This window comes from Falco punctatus, assembly GCF_963210335.1.
Source record: "Falco punctatus genome assembly, chromosome: 16".
NCBI lineage: Eukaryota > Metazoa > Chordata > Aves > Falconiformes > Falconidae > Falco > Falco punctatus.
In genome coordinates, this window is record NC_137596.1 from 6,970,447 (window position 1) to 6,984,913 (window position 14,467).

Consider the following 14,467-nt stretch of genomic DNA (forward strand, 5'->3'; position numbering starts at 1 on the left):
ATCCCCGAGCGTTCTGCAGGAGCACGGTGGCTCCAGCAACTACAAGTGTCCAACTCCCCACTCACATGCACAGGTTTTACCTTGGAGTGACACCATTGACAGTAATGGCACCGTGCCCTAATTGACCAGAGGGTGACTGAGGTTTCTAGAAACTCCTTAGCCCTGCTCGAAGACTGAAGATCATTATGTGCTACTGAGAGCAGAAGCACTGTAGGCACTTACAGCTTCCATTCATAGGTGTGAGCTGGGGGGTTGGCGTCAGATTTGCATATCAGCTTCACATCTTTCCGGTTGAGAAACCAGTTGCCATCAAAGCCCTCAATAGTGACTTCTGGCTCATCTGCAGGGAGATGAGAAAGATAGAAAAGCAGGATGGAAAAGGAATGAGTTATGGAAAAGGAAGGGGGAGAACATGAAACAGGAAGAGATGAGGGGGCAGGGTGGGAGAAGGTGGGAAAGATTATGGGAGAAGGAGTGAGAGAGGGTGGATGAAGGAGAGAGGAGGGAAGGAACAAAGGGACAGAGCAGAGGCAGAGAGGAAAAAAGGCGTGAAAAAGAAAGCACATGATTATTCCAAGGGATCACTTCAGTTTTCACTCTCCAGAAAAAGAGAGCAGCCCCTGCTTCACCCCCTCCACCAGACCAACACCTTCCCTTCAGAAAAATCCTCTTGCCAGACTTTATTACCCACCCCAGGGACTGATCATGCAGCATTGCTCTCCAGCCCTGCTGCACTCACTCACACTGCATGCTCACTTACACTGCACGTTGAGGGTCATGCTGTCGGTGAAGCGGTCCAGCTGGTAATTAACCACGCACATGAGCTGCTGCCGATGGGCCTCCCGGCTCGGCACCAGTCGGTACCGGCTAATCACTGTGATGGTGCCATTGCTATTCCGGATCTCCTGAAACTCCGCTTCCCCTTTGAGCTTGGTGTCCCACGTGACAGTGCTGGGGGGCTTCCCATTAGAGGAGGTGCAGGTAGCTACCAAGATCTTTTCTGTCCTGCCAGACTTAGCAATAAGTGGCCGCTTGGTGCCCTCCATCCGATTTGTGGGCTTCGCTGCAAGGAAGTGCAAAAAGGAGGCGAAGGAGGAGAAGAAAAGAGTACAAAGAGATGGTTAGAAAAGCCATACTACCTTCTCTACTACAACCAACCCAAGAGACACCTAGCCTGTGCACTGAGCCTGTGACAGACCTCGTGGTGAACCCAGAGCTGCTGCAAATTGCCAGCAACCTGCTCTGTGGAAAGAATGGTGGAGGTGCCCTAGACGCACAGATCCAAGATGGAAAGTCAATCCTTTCCTGCTATAGGTTTTCAGCCCTATGTTAGAATGAGAAACTGAAATTGGAGAGCAAATAAACCGTGCAGACCTTGCGTGGGGTCTGTTCACGCACAGCCCTAAGCCCCATGGAAAAGCTCTATCTGTGCTGAGGGTATCTGTAGTCTTCTCTCTCTGTTCACCTGACAGCCACCAGCTCATTAAAACTCACCACTCCCTTAGGGAACCGGTCCCTGTTATTGCACCTGCATTAAGAGATAGGGGAAGTGAGGCCTGACAAGGGAAGCGGCGTTCCTGTGATAGCTCAGTGAACCACCTACCCTGCGTTCCCTGCTCTTCACCTCTTTACAGTCAACTTGAAAGATCATCACAGATAAAATTTACACCTGAGATCCACGTTTGCCCTGAGCTCTCAGGACACGAGTTCTGTGTTCCTCCAGATCTGTTTAACTGGAGGCAATGGTTCATACTACAAAGCTTGTCCAGTATCTTACCCAGCACAGTGAGGTTCAGTTGACTTTCCCGGTTGCCAGTTGGGAAGGTGGCAAACTCACAGATGTAAACTCCCTCATCCTCCAGCTCTAGCCGAGAGAGTTGAATGGTGCCATCTTTGAAGGAAGGATTCCGGAAAGTCACCCGCTCTTTGTAGGGAGAGAGGATGGAGACCCCCATGGCAGGGTTGTAGATGGCCACATTCTGCTTGGAGCCGTTGGTGGCTTTCTGCCACGTGACCTGCGTGATCTTCACATTGGGGAGCGGATTGGTGAAGCTGCAATGCAGGACCACGTCTGTTCCGATAAACCCCGAGACTGTGTCATTGACTAAGACAGTCTGAGCTTGCAGCCCTGCAATTAAATGGAAAGGCACGAATATACGTGTACTTCTTAGACAGAGAAAGACAGAAAAGCAATGGTTCTTGGACATCAGGCCCACAGACCCCTTTATTTATTCCATTTGCTGCTTCTTGGCGTGGCTGATACAAGAACAGTCTATGACTACAGGCACTCAGTACCTTCTGCAACTACCTGCATCCACCTGCAGCTTCATTCCTGCTCATAAACACCTTCCTTCCCGCAACTGCTGTTCATACATCACTACAACCAGCCCTAATGCTCTGCAGCCAACCTAGGGCTCGTGATCAACAAAAAGCACAAGGCTGAATCAATAAAATTTTCCTTCCTTTTGTCTTCAACTTTGGATGACACTAAATTCGGTTATTGTAAAAATACAGGGCATGCATATCTAGAGGCATATGAAAGCACTGATATTTATAAGCATAGCATATCCTAACATATGCTAACACACACTCAGACATCCATTTAATCCTATTGGAAATGCATCAGTAATTAAATGAGCTGCAAAGACTCAGGCTTGATTTCAGAGTAGCGACAGTTCCCATATAAGAACAGATTTACCGCGGTGCCTATACACCTTGCACGATCTACCAGCATGATCTAGGTCATTTCTGTGGCCTTTTTTTAACCCCAGAAGTGGCTGCAATTAGAAACCTTCCATCTTGATTCTGCGGGGTAAAGATGAAAGGTGCTTGGGAGAAGTGGTGGCTGGTGTCCATGTCTGCTCTTCTGTCTGTTGATTCCTCCCCTGACAGCTGGAGGAAAATGTCTCCCACCAGGACTGACCCTGAAATACATCTTTGGCTGCCACTGTGTCTTTCCCTAATCTGTACGTTTAGAGATAATGCTCTGGTAATTATACAGCCTGTATTTATATGATAAATACAATAGAGAAGCAAGGTGGCAAGAACAAGAAAAGCGGGTTTTGTCACTGCTGGCAGAATCTGAAATTGGATGTATTCTGGGAGACTGAGAGTAAAGAAAGGGGTAATATAAAAAGAAAGATGTACAAAGAGTGAGGAACATGAAAGGGTAATGAGAGAGAAGCTGGGAAAGAGAAAAATACGTAGCAAGAGAAACAGGAGAGCATCTTCTAACTGAGGGGACAGAGCATTTCTGAAATGTCACCCCTACCCTGTTCTTCCAGGGGACAAATGGGCTCCCTGTGCAAGGCCAAAATGAAGTCAGTCTTAGCCCCTGCAGACCCCTGAAGACATGCCCAGCGACTTCTACAAGTGAACCTGAGCAAGAGCCTCCTTCCTGCAGTTTTACACACACACACACACACCAATGCAGGCATACAAAAGTCTTCTCATGCACAAACACTGCCTTTACCGCTCTCTCGGCACACTCCCGCGTTGCCAGCTCACTGCCTGCCTGCTGTACTCGGCCTGATCTCAGTCCCCACATCTCATCTAAGCCTCTTCTTTCTCCCCTTCTCCTTCCCTCCGCACCAAGCCTGTGACCCTGAGGACAAGCCTCAACAATCCAGCCGGGCCAGCAGACGCCATCAGCTGACCACAGTCACCAGCAGTTAAGACCGAAACTCATGTCTCTAGAGCTTTGTGTGAACTTGCCCCCTTCCCTGAGTCAAGGGCTGGTTTGCCCCACACCCTAGCATTGCAGCTGGGTGCTGAGGAATGTTTTTCAGCGCTGTTTACAGCCACAGCAAAGCACTGGTGCCCTCATGTGCCTGCCTGCATGAAGCCGTCGAGCCCTCGGAGGCTGTCTGCTGAGCTGGCAGGGTTGCACGTTTCCCCTCCCAGTGTACCCAGGGCCATTTTTGCCATGCACGTCCCTCCAGAAACCAGAAGGAAGGGACGTTCCTGCTCTGATGAAGTCACAGCTGGACCCCGTCTCTCCATGCCAAGGATGTCCTGGCAGTAAGACACGGTGAAAGACTTCCCTGAAGCTAGTCTGGCCTGTGCCTGGTGGGACCCCGTGGCCCACAAAAGCCTTCCCGATGAAAGGAGGGCACTGGGTGCAGAGCAGGGCTGAGTTTAGATAATGATGTGCTGGGATCTGAGGAAAGAATGGGTGGATGGGGAGGGGGGAGATGTCTCCAACATGCTTTGCAGCATATGCTGCTCCTTCTACCCTGGAGGTGAGAGAGCCTCTTGCAGAATTGCCCACACCCGCGGAGGTGAGCAACAGCTTTGCCAAGCAGTCTGGCTCTGAAGTCTTTTGAGCCTTGCAAAGCGTGTGGGAGCTTGCCGGAGAGCAAAAGCAATCACGTAGCAAGGGCCCTGGGAACAACCTGCCACCCATCTCACGGCTGCCGGGCTGTAGGTGTGCTCAGCGCTCCCTCCTTCTCCCAAGGCTGGAGGAGAACAGATTCATCAGCACGGTCCCCACCTCTTTCATGAAGGGCCCAATGCCCCCAGGCAGAGCCTGCCGGGGGCTGGGGCGATGGCAGGGCTGGCCCCGCTCCCACACAAGCTCCCTGACCCCCCACAGGCCTCAGCGGCTCCCTTTGATCCAGGCTTTCGACATCCCAGCAAAGGAGGCCCCGTCCGCGACAGCAGGAAGTCATGGCCCAGAGCCTCCCCACGGCGCCAGGAAAGCTAGAGACGAGCTGAACCCCAGGGAGGAGAGGATGGAAAGCCACCAGCTTCTCCCCGGAGTCACCCTTGCAGGGGAGCCGGGAGGACAGCCCAGTCCCTCCCTGGCAGGGCGTGCGGCCGAGCACTGCAGGCAGAAGGCTATGCCAGGCCAAAGGCCACCACCGCCCAAGGATGGGCACCTAAGACGTGCCCCTTAAATAAAGATACTGCCAGCCAGCCTGGCAGAGAATGGGATATATATCACTGGGCAGAGATCAATCCGATCCCTTGCTTCATCATTACTATGCCCTTTCTTTATGCTGTGATATCCCTGCAAATTAATGAATGACCCCTTTTAAAAATCAAGTGATTCTTCTTGACCTTGAGTGGTAGCAACAATTCCCAGTTCTGCCCTCCCCCAGCCACAGGATCCATGCATCAGCGCAGACTGCACCTGGACACAAACTGGAGGAAAAGCAGACTTTGGTGCTGGCAAACCTGACCCTGAACCAGACTTCAGGATGGTCCTGCAGAACCCTCCCCTGCCCAGGTGTACAGAGTCAGACTTTCGGCTAGGGAAAAAGCTGGTGCCAATTCAGGACTGCTTGCCAACAACAAAACGCTGCCAAAGCTGGGATTCAGGCCCCTACATGTAGCAATTTTAACAAAAACACATTCCAAACTTTCTAGAGGCTTCAGGGGAAAAGGGGAAAAAAAAAACCAAAACCAACCCAGCAGAAGAAATAACAAAACAAAACAAACAAAAAATACCCTAAAAAACCCCAAACACTGTGCGGAAATCGTGTTTCCTTTCCAGGTGATTGAATAACTCACGGCTCTTTTGCAAGATGGTAAACTATTTATGTTCCGCTCCTCCAAGCCTCTCATCAGGGAAATAATGCACCCATTGCTCTGCTCCGTACCACTGCAACAACACCCACACCTCAACAGCAGCGACGAGGAAGGGGAACAGACGGAGTAAAGGGGTTTTTGCAAGTTTGCCTGATCAGCTTCCCATGCTCCCCATCCTAAATCAGAAGCCAGAGGGCAAACCAGCTGCCGTCACACTCTGGGGAGCATTTGTTTGCAAGGTGACTGAGCTGGGATGGCGGGTCTTCCCTCGCCCCGTTATGCACTCAATAATTCATCAGGGCAAATGCATAGATAATTGATGGCAGTGAGCATGCAAGGGCCATGAGAGGAGGAGAAAATAAAATCACTAATCAGCCTCTGGAGAGGCTTGAACATATTAAGCAGGGGGTGTGTGTGCATGTGCAGTCCTGGGGTTTGCCTCGCTTTTTCTTTGCTGAATGATCTATGTGGTTGGTATGGCAGAGAAAAGGCTTGGGAGCAGCCTGTCATGTGCAGTTCCTGTGCCAGATCTCCCAGTGCCCACCAATCCACCCTGACACCTCCCAGGGGGCAGCCAGCACACGAGGAAGGATTAGCTGTATAGGTTGAAGCTTGTCGAGTTGCATTTTACTCATTAGTTTTTTTGGTGGTATATTTTGTGAAGGGCCAAAAGCAGTAAAAAGGCCCAGCCGAGTGCCAAAGACATGTTGGTGCCAAGACCTCATTAGTGGAGACCTCTGAGATCCTACTCCTCCACCTTGGCCTCTGAAGTGGTTTGCGCTGATGCCTTTCCCCACGATCCCAAACCCAGATATTTACTAGGTCATGCAAGGCCTGGGGGGCACTGTGCAGAAGGCAGGGTGCCCTGCGGCACAGGCAGCGGGCTGGGAAGGAAGGTCTGCACTCCCTGGGTGCGAGGGGCGCTGGGGAGGGAGCAGGCTAAGTGGCAGCTGGTGGCTCTTGAACCTGAAAACCCTTTCTCCCTAAAAGCCCGGGAGCTGCTGTTACATTGAGGCTCCCACACTTGCAAATCTGGTTCTTGCTCCCCCATATAGAAAGCTCTGGAAATGATCTCCAGGCACTAGTCAGCTCTGTCACAACAGGGAGCCTCCAATCAATGCCTCTTTGTTAAGAACCATGTGAACTCCACGCCGCTTTGCACAACCTTGCCTCTGCTGAGCCTCCCACCGATTTCTCTCCCTCCTGTTCCCTGATACTCATCTCACCCCAAGGGCACTGAAACAGCCCTTGGCAGAAGTGTGATGAGCCACCCTTCGGTGTGGCAATATCAGGGCTGATGCGAATGTCAGAGGAATCAGTGCTAATACTCCTTGCATCACTTAGAACTAAACTGAAGGGTCACAGTAGCTGGACCTTACAAAAACACAAAACAAAGCATCACGATTCAACCTGCAAAAACCCTACACAAAGCACCTGATTTTGAGAGAGCCCCTTGCACTGCACCTCAGCTATGGGCAACGACTGTGCGTGGTTCTGTGCACCTCACAGACACTCCAAACAGATCTCCAAGAACTTTCCATGAGGGGAAAAAAACTGGATGGAACAGGAGCTCAAAACTTTCCAGCTGGTGGCGCATATAAATCTTTCTTCTGGTATTTCTGAATTCATCTTGCAAATCTTCCCTATTTTTAGGTGGAAATCAAGGTCTGAAATGCAACCCTTGTGGGGCAGAACACAACCAGCCTCCAACAGCTCAAAGAAATGCCGCAGGTGTGTTAGGCAGGGTGGGAAATGGGAAAGAAGATCCTAAATCCCAGCAGGGGGAATTCAGGTGGCAAGAAGCAAAGGTTTGAGCTGGCGCTTGGCCAGGATGTTGGGGTTAATACCTCTCCTCTTGCCAGAGAGGCTCTGTATTGATTGCCAGGCATTCAAATCAGTACTCTGCTGCTCTTCCAGAAGAGCACAGTGCCTGCCTCACCCTGCTTAGTCAATGGCTCGCAGCCGACTGCAGTGAAGGAGTGGTCTCCAGTGACTCACCAACGTGCTCTTCCCACAGCAGCAGACTCTCACCGGAGGTCTCTCTGTCATGCACTGATTCAGTCCTGCCCCACTGAAGTGTGGAGTTTGAACACCAACGGGATTAGAAGAGGAAGACTGAGTTTCCAACACAAGGGGAGGGGGCCTTAGAAAGAAGATGAGGAATAGATGTGGCAAGATTATAGCTCCAGGTGACGTGGCTGCACATGAAAGTGAAAGGCCTGAGATAACATTGTGACTGGGTGGGGGCACAGCAAGAGAAACTGCAAGCCCAAGCATCCCTTCCCCCAGCTGAGAGCTTTATAGGAGCTGGGAAATGGCAGCGTGTACAATGGCCCATCTGGCTCTCACTCAAATCCCTCTCAAAAAAAGAGAACCGGCTTGGCTTTGGCTCGCAAATGGGAAACACAGGGCCTTTTTCTCTAGGTCACTGGTTCATATCCAGAACCAGCACATAGTAGCAGCAGCAGAGATGTTATTATCTGAGGACCAGTCAATGGCCTGTATTGAGTGCGGTCTCTGGACAGCCTGCCATTGGCTGTCTGCTGGGACAGGACAGTGGAGATGCCTTTGGGACAGAGCAGGGTTGCCTTCTCCTGCCTGTGCTGTATTTCCTCTTTGGATAAACAGAGCACAAAGCAGCCTCAGGATCTACTTGAATGAAAGATCTTTCCTAAAGGGCCTGATCCATTGATGCTCTGCTTGTTGCCTGTTAAGGTTCGGGAAGCCTGTTCACACAAAGGCCCTAAGCCAGGCCAAGGCCATGCTTGTCCTAGGTGTTCTTCGCAGAAATAGATGAAAAAATAGCAAATGCCAGGGTGAGACCAGCCACAGGTTAAACAGAAAGCGAGAAGCAGAGCTGGACACCCAAGTAGACCACTAGTTCTTGCTGTCTGTACTTCAACCTTGCAAACAGCCTCTGTTGCAGCCAACCTTCTAGTGCTCTAGGAAAAGGGCCGCAAACCAGAGGAGAGGGAAGGGAACAACCATGCCTGCCTTTGCTCCCGGCTTTCACTCTTTGCCGTACCCTTCCTGGCTTTCACACAGCTGCTTTGCTTCACCCCCAAGTCAAGGGGAGGGGAACATGCCCCATGGCAAAAGCAGGAAGGCTGGCAGAGCAGGGCTCCTGCTGAAAGCGCTGACACAGCACTGGGAAAGGCCTTCCTGCAATAAAGCTGTGAAACCCCATGCTCAGCAACAAAGCACAAAGGCTCCTCAGTCACGGCTCCTGCCGCCCGCCCGCCCCGCCAGCATGTCGGCTAATCCTCCGGCGGGAGCTGCCGGTTCCCACACACCTGAGCAGGGAACCAGGCTGCCCCTCGCCTCCACCTGACGTGCACCTGTGCTCAGTGCCTGGCCCCTCTCCCCTCCGTGCACCCTGTCCCCCAGCCTTCCGGGCTGGACCCCGCTCCAGCTCCTTCCGCCGGTCTGTCCCACCGCACGCTCTTACACCCACCCAGCGCCTGGGTGCAGAGGACTCCCATCTCCCTTCCCCTGTGGCCTCGTGCAGCTTGTTACAGCTAAGTCACAACTCCCTTCTGCCCCTGCCACCTGCCTCCGTGAGCCAGGAGAGGGCTGCCTCAACTTGGTCTGCAACACTTGGTTTCTTTGACTCGCCCTCCCTCCATTTCAACCTTACAGGTTTTCCCACCCCTCTTGTGTCTCCCCAGCATCATCATCACCACACCCCAGGCCACGCACTAGCCTCTGCTCATCCCTAGCCACTGGTTACTCTGGAGGGGCACCAGAGAATATGTCCAGGATCACAATTCTGCACTAGGAAAAGCAGGCAGCCGGCCAGGCAAAGGCAAGGGTGGCCAACGAACAAAAAAGCAAAGGCCCTCCTCTCAAGAGTCACCTCTCTGTCTGCTAGCAAGGAAAAACCAGGGTCTTCTTGCTTACCAGCTCTGACCTGTAAGCAAGAGGGAAGACTGAGAAAGGGGACGAAGTTCAGAGCCAATGCTTATTTGGTGGTTGGGTGGGGAAGTGAGGGCAGAAAAGAACAGTACAGCTGGAAAATCAAGCATGGAGGAGGGGAAAGAAGCTGAAGCATTGAGCGAGGAGAAGTTAATTAAGCCGAGACTGTCCCGACACCTTATCTTGATGGGCTGAGTCCCCACATGTACATGAGTATTTTCTCTGCCCTGCCTCTTTCTTGGACTTCCGCGTTGCCTTGGATGTTGTTCAAGGAGCCCTGGTCCAGGACTAAATATCTCGCTATTAGAGCTCTCCAGGTGCTAAGAAGGAGGGATTTAATGAAGAGCTGTGAAGTGAGGATCAAGATAGTAACCCATAGAGAGTCTCATTTCCGAAATGAAGGAACTTGAGACTGAAGAGATTCAGTGAAAACAAAAATAAACTTGATGGCACAGAAAGAGAGAACATCAGATCCGTCCTTCTCTCCCTGGGCTGACAGCTCAGAGCCGAAGCAGGAAACCAGGGAGCTCGCAGGGCTCCCGGGGTGACTCACTCGGCTCCACAATGGGAACGCGACAAAGCCGAAACTCTGCTGACTCAGGCGTGACTTCAGCACCGGGGTTAATAGCTGGCAGCCCTCCTCTGACTGCCCCCACCAGCCTCGCCACTCCCGAGTCTCTGTCCTCACTCAAATCAAGCCTCTTTTATCAGAGGGGTAGACGCCAGGTCAATGGGAAATAACCAGAGGACACAAACTCTCTGGTCTTCTGTCCAAGTCATGGTGCAAAACACATCCCTGCCAAAGCACGCTGGTGCTGGCCAGCCCTGCAAGTTTTGTGCAGAAGATCAAAACTCCTACTTTCCTGTAGGTTAAATGCATGTGAACCCGTCACAACTTTCTGTGGTCTGGCTCTCCTCTTCTCTTTCCTGCCATTATCATTTCAGTATATAATGCATTGCTGATATTTCACTATCTCCTGAAGCAAAATGTTTTCTACTGTTGCAAATAGGAATGTTATGCTCTGTTCTACTATAAATTGTTTGAAGATAGAAACAACTTTTTTTTTTTTTTTTTTTTTTTTTTTTTTTTTTTTTTGTGACCAGGAAGATGTGATATATATTCTGGCAGCTCATGACCCATCAGAACTGACAACTAGGAAAAATCTAGGAAAGAAATTAGTGAAAAAAACCCAACATGAGCACAAACATGGCACCCAACAGATGTAATGGACAGCCACCCTTCGCTGGCTGACTGCCTGCGATTAATCTCTTAATGTGTTTTAGCTTGCCCTGGAGATAATTTCTGCAGGAAGATGGAAAAGACTCAGACCTCGAACTTTGCCTTAGTTGTTTAAGGAGTCCTGCCCATGAACAACAGGCTGGAAAGAACAGTGTGTACATATAAACCAAAACTCAGTGCCTTGCCTGATTTCCAGCCTGCTGCTGCTCAGCTTTCTTATCAAGTCCTCTGCAAGGAACTAATTTTACAAATTTCAGCTCTTCCCGCATTTATGATCTCCACAGTGCGGCCCTTCAGTCCTACCTGGACCCCATCTGTACAAATAAGTCTGCATATTTATGGAAAGCTTTGCATCTTCAAAAGACTTTTCAAACGGTAATTAATTAATCCTCCAACACCCTGAGAGGCAGGAAAGTATTTTACCCCTGCTTTCAGGGATGGGGAAATCAGAGGTGCTGAATGACAAAGAGATGTGCCCAGGGCCAGCCAGGCAATCACTGGCAATCTCACTTGAATGGCTTGGTTTACATGTGGGTATCTGCATTTTATGGTGACAATTCTCACCTAAGGAAGCAGGTATGGAGGCATCTTACCCCAACCCCACTCACGCAAATAGAAAAGGTCACCCTCATTTTTATGGCTGAGGAAATGAAGGTGCAGGGAGATGAAGTGGAAAACCCATTCTGTTGGCAGAGCCGGGAAGCAAACCTGAATGTTACCCAAGTCAACAGCTAGAGTAAAGGTTCCCAAAACATGGCTCACATTTTTCTCAACGATGAGCAAAGTGGCTGCGACCAAATACAAATCATTTTGTATTAAGAACATGCAAAGTGGCTGCAATCAAATACAAATCATTTTGTATTAAGAACATGCCAGAAATTATGAGAGATGTTGAGGCTGACAGTGAACGTCCCATTCAACCGCTGAGCAAAGCCAGCTCCACAATTCCAGACCCCACTGCCCCGAGCAGCCGACATGCACTCCGGGTTTGCCTCATCTCTCTCGCTTGTCAGATCAGGGGCTGCCGCCACCCCCCCAGCCTGGGTTCAGATCTGGCATGGCCTGCTACAGCTCAGCAGCAATGCCATCTCAGCGAGGAGAGAGACCTGAGCAGGGCACGTTTGGGTGCACGGGGGTCCCTTTGACTCCAGACCTCACAGCAGCTGGTGGGGTTGAGCGGAGGGCAGCTGGCAGAGGTCAACTCCACGCTGGATGGAGACGCAGCACTTGTATCTATTAAGGTCACAGACTCCATCCAGGCTGTCTCAGGAATGGTTGCTGAGCTTCAAAACGCCTGCACAGGTTGGGGCTTAGAGGAGCCTGCTGAGCTTCTAAGACTCAGGACTGTAAACAAGTGACAAGACCACCCATTAAAGGCAGCTGTGCTGGCCCCAATCGCGAGCATCAGAAGGAGGGGGGGAAGGCAGTGAGTGAGGGTCAGAACCCTGCGGAGAGGCCTCCCCCAGGGGTCATGCTCCCTGCCTCATCCTGCCTGGTCCACAGCTCTGGCATGCAGGGAACAGTGGCTTTGCTCTTCTGGGGACAGTAAGGGAGACCAACACACCGTCACAGCCACTCTTCCCTGCCCAGGAGGGTGAGGGCAGTCACCGAGGGCTCACTGCACTGTAAGGACAGGCAGCATTTAGCCCAGAGCAGAGGGCAGGGCAGGAAGAGCAGGAGTTCAAAGGGACGTCCCTGCAGAAAGGTCTGTCCTCCAGCGAAGAGTTTGCCAAGTAGAGTCCATGCTGGTCCTACTGGGAGCAAGGCTTGCTCTTTCTGATGGGGCAAAGACGGGTAACTGGGGACTTCGATTTATGAGCTGTATATGCTTAGTGACTGTAGTGCAATGGAGGAGGCGAGCAAACTTCCAGGAAGAGAAACTAAGGGCTTCTCCATGCCTTATTATCCCCTCCTCAAACAAGGTTGGCTTTGCGCTTCCAGGTAGCCCCAGGGAGGGAGCTGCGTTGTGATACAACACCCAGGGGAATTTGATGACAAATGCCACTCAGGAGGCAGCATGACATGCTGTGCTGAGTGACTCATCGGGTCTCTTATGCCCAGGTACGAAGATGTCCCTTCCTAAGCATCCTGGGAGGCATTTCAGCTGTGCATCACCCGGAGTCTGATGGATGCATCTGCAAGCATCTGCACTGGGTTGCTGCTGCTTGGGCTGGTTTCTGGGGCCTCTCTCAGCGTGTTTCACTTTTTTCCCCAGTCTGGGGATGCCTGAGCAGGAAGGCTGGGATATCAACAACTGTGACAGGAGCTGCAGGTAGCTACAAGGCCTGAATCCCTATAGCAGGCTTGCATCACATATTTCCTCCAAACCTAACTGTTCTTGAAGTCTAGATGGATGAGAGGGCAGGCCAGCACCAAAAAGCCATCAGCTCCCCATAAAGACAGAGCAAGCTTAGAGGCAACATCCCATTTCCAGCCTCATGCTGGAGAATCTAGGCCCAGAGACTGAGGGTTAAATAGCTCAGTTGGCCTTAATTGACATATTTCATTGACTTTCAGAGTTATTTCATTGACTTTTGTCAAAATTGCATCAGCACTAGGCTCCCCGTTTCCTTCCTATGTAGCAACAGGCTGTGTTCAAAAGGCTGGCTGTGGGGATGGGAACAGCAGGCTGCTGTGGGGGGGGGAGGGGGGGGCAGACGTATTTCCCTCTGCACCGCTGGGGCGAGCTCCAGTGAGTCATCCTGGTCCTCAAAGACCAGGAGGTCAACTGCTCTCTTGGGGCTTCTGCATGCTTCCTCCTAGCTGAAACTGGGGACTGACGAAGTTGCCACAAAAATGGAAAGCATGTGGAAAAAAAACCTAGAGCCAGTGGAAAATTTTCCAACACAGCATGTTTTTCTGATGGAAAGTACCATTTAGTCCGAGCCAAAACTGTCCACTGGAACGTGCTGATTTTGACAAAATTAATTTAAAAAATAAAAAAGCCTTTTGATAAGATTGAAATGGTCTGCGCTAACCTTGGAACAGAATGTTTCCTTTTTCTGCGGTTTTAGTTTTTCCCATTTAAACAAAAAAGGCTTTTCTCATTTTAAGACTTATTAAATCTATTGTAGAACAACTTCTTTTGAACTCCCATTTCTTTTAAATGGTATGTGGTAAAGCACTGACCAGAACTGCAACCAGAATGAAATATTTTGGTTGTAATGCAATGGGACGTTTTGGATTAAGCCAGGCCAAAGTTTTCTTTTGAAATTTCATTTCCGTGGAAATTCTCAAATGCCAGTTTGTTTCAAAGCAGAAGGAAAATTCATCCTGAAACACCCAACATCTCCACTTGCAAGCCCATTCTGCGTTACAGTCATCTTCACATCTGACCTTTTCAACAGCTTTCACACCCAAAGAGAAAGCACCTCACGCCTGCCTATGACTCTCCGCACCGTCTTCCACAGCCCGCTCCGAGCTCCATCCATCTGGATTCATTCGGCAAGAGTCTCATCCTGTCCTGTCCCCGGGTCAGGTCCCTGGGGCCTCGGGCCACCCCATGCAGCCGTGTGCCGCAGCCCAGCACGGGACCGTGCGGCCGCACTCTGCGGGGTGCCCGCGCCAGCGCCAGCCCCTCTGACTCCCCGTCTCGTCCTCCTTCCCGACAGACGGATTTGCTCCCACCCTCCACCTGCCTGGTGTGTCCACCTCCTCCTCCGTCTGCTGTTTGTGTCTTCCCACTTGATAACAGCTACATGGGAGGCTATTTAAGAGAACTCATGTTCTTTTCAGATTGGGGGAAAAAAAAGAGGGAGAGAGAACACAAACCAGACTGTT

General features: G+C 51.0%; 1 protein-coding gene across 5 annotated transcripts in view; it reads right to left on the reverse strand.

The window, feature by feature from the left end:
• The window catches only part of NECTIN1 (nectin cell adhesion molecule 1), a 127,362-nt gene that overhangs the window by 72,051 nt on the left and 40,844 nt on the right, over nt 1-14,467 (reverse strand). For all 5 annotated transcript variants that reach the window (XM_080366874.1, XM_080366875.1, XM_080366876.1 and 2 more), the window contains exons 2-4: nt 1,778-2,128; nt 761-1,063; nt 223-340 (exon numbers count right to left, since the gene is read on the reverse strand). In XM_080366874.1, coding sequence (XP_080223000.1) covers nt 223-340; nt 761-1,063; nt 1,778-2,128 — 772 coding nt within the window. The remainder of the gene's footprint in view (nt 1-222; nt 341-760; nt 1,064-1,777; nt 2,129-14,467) is intronic.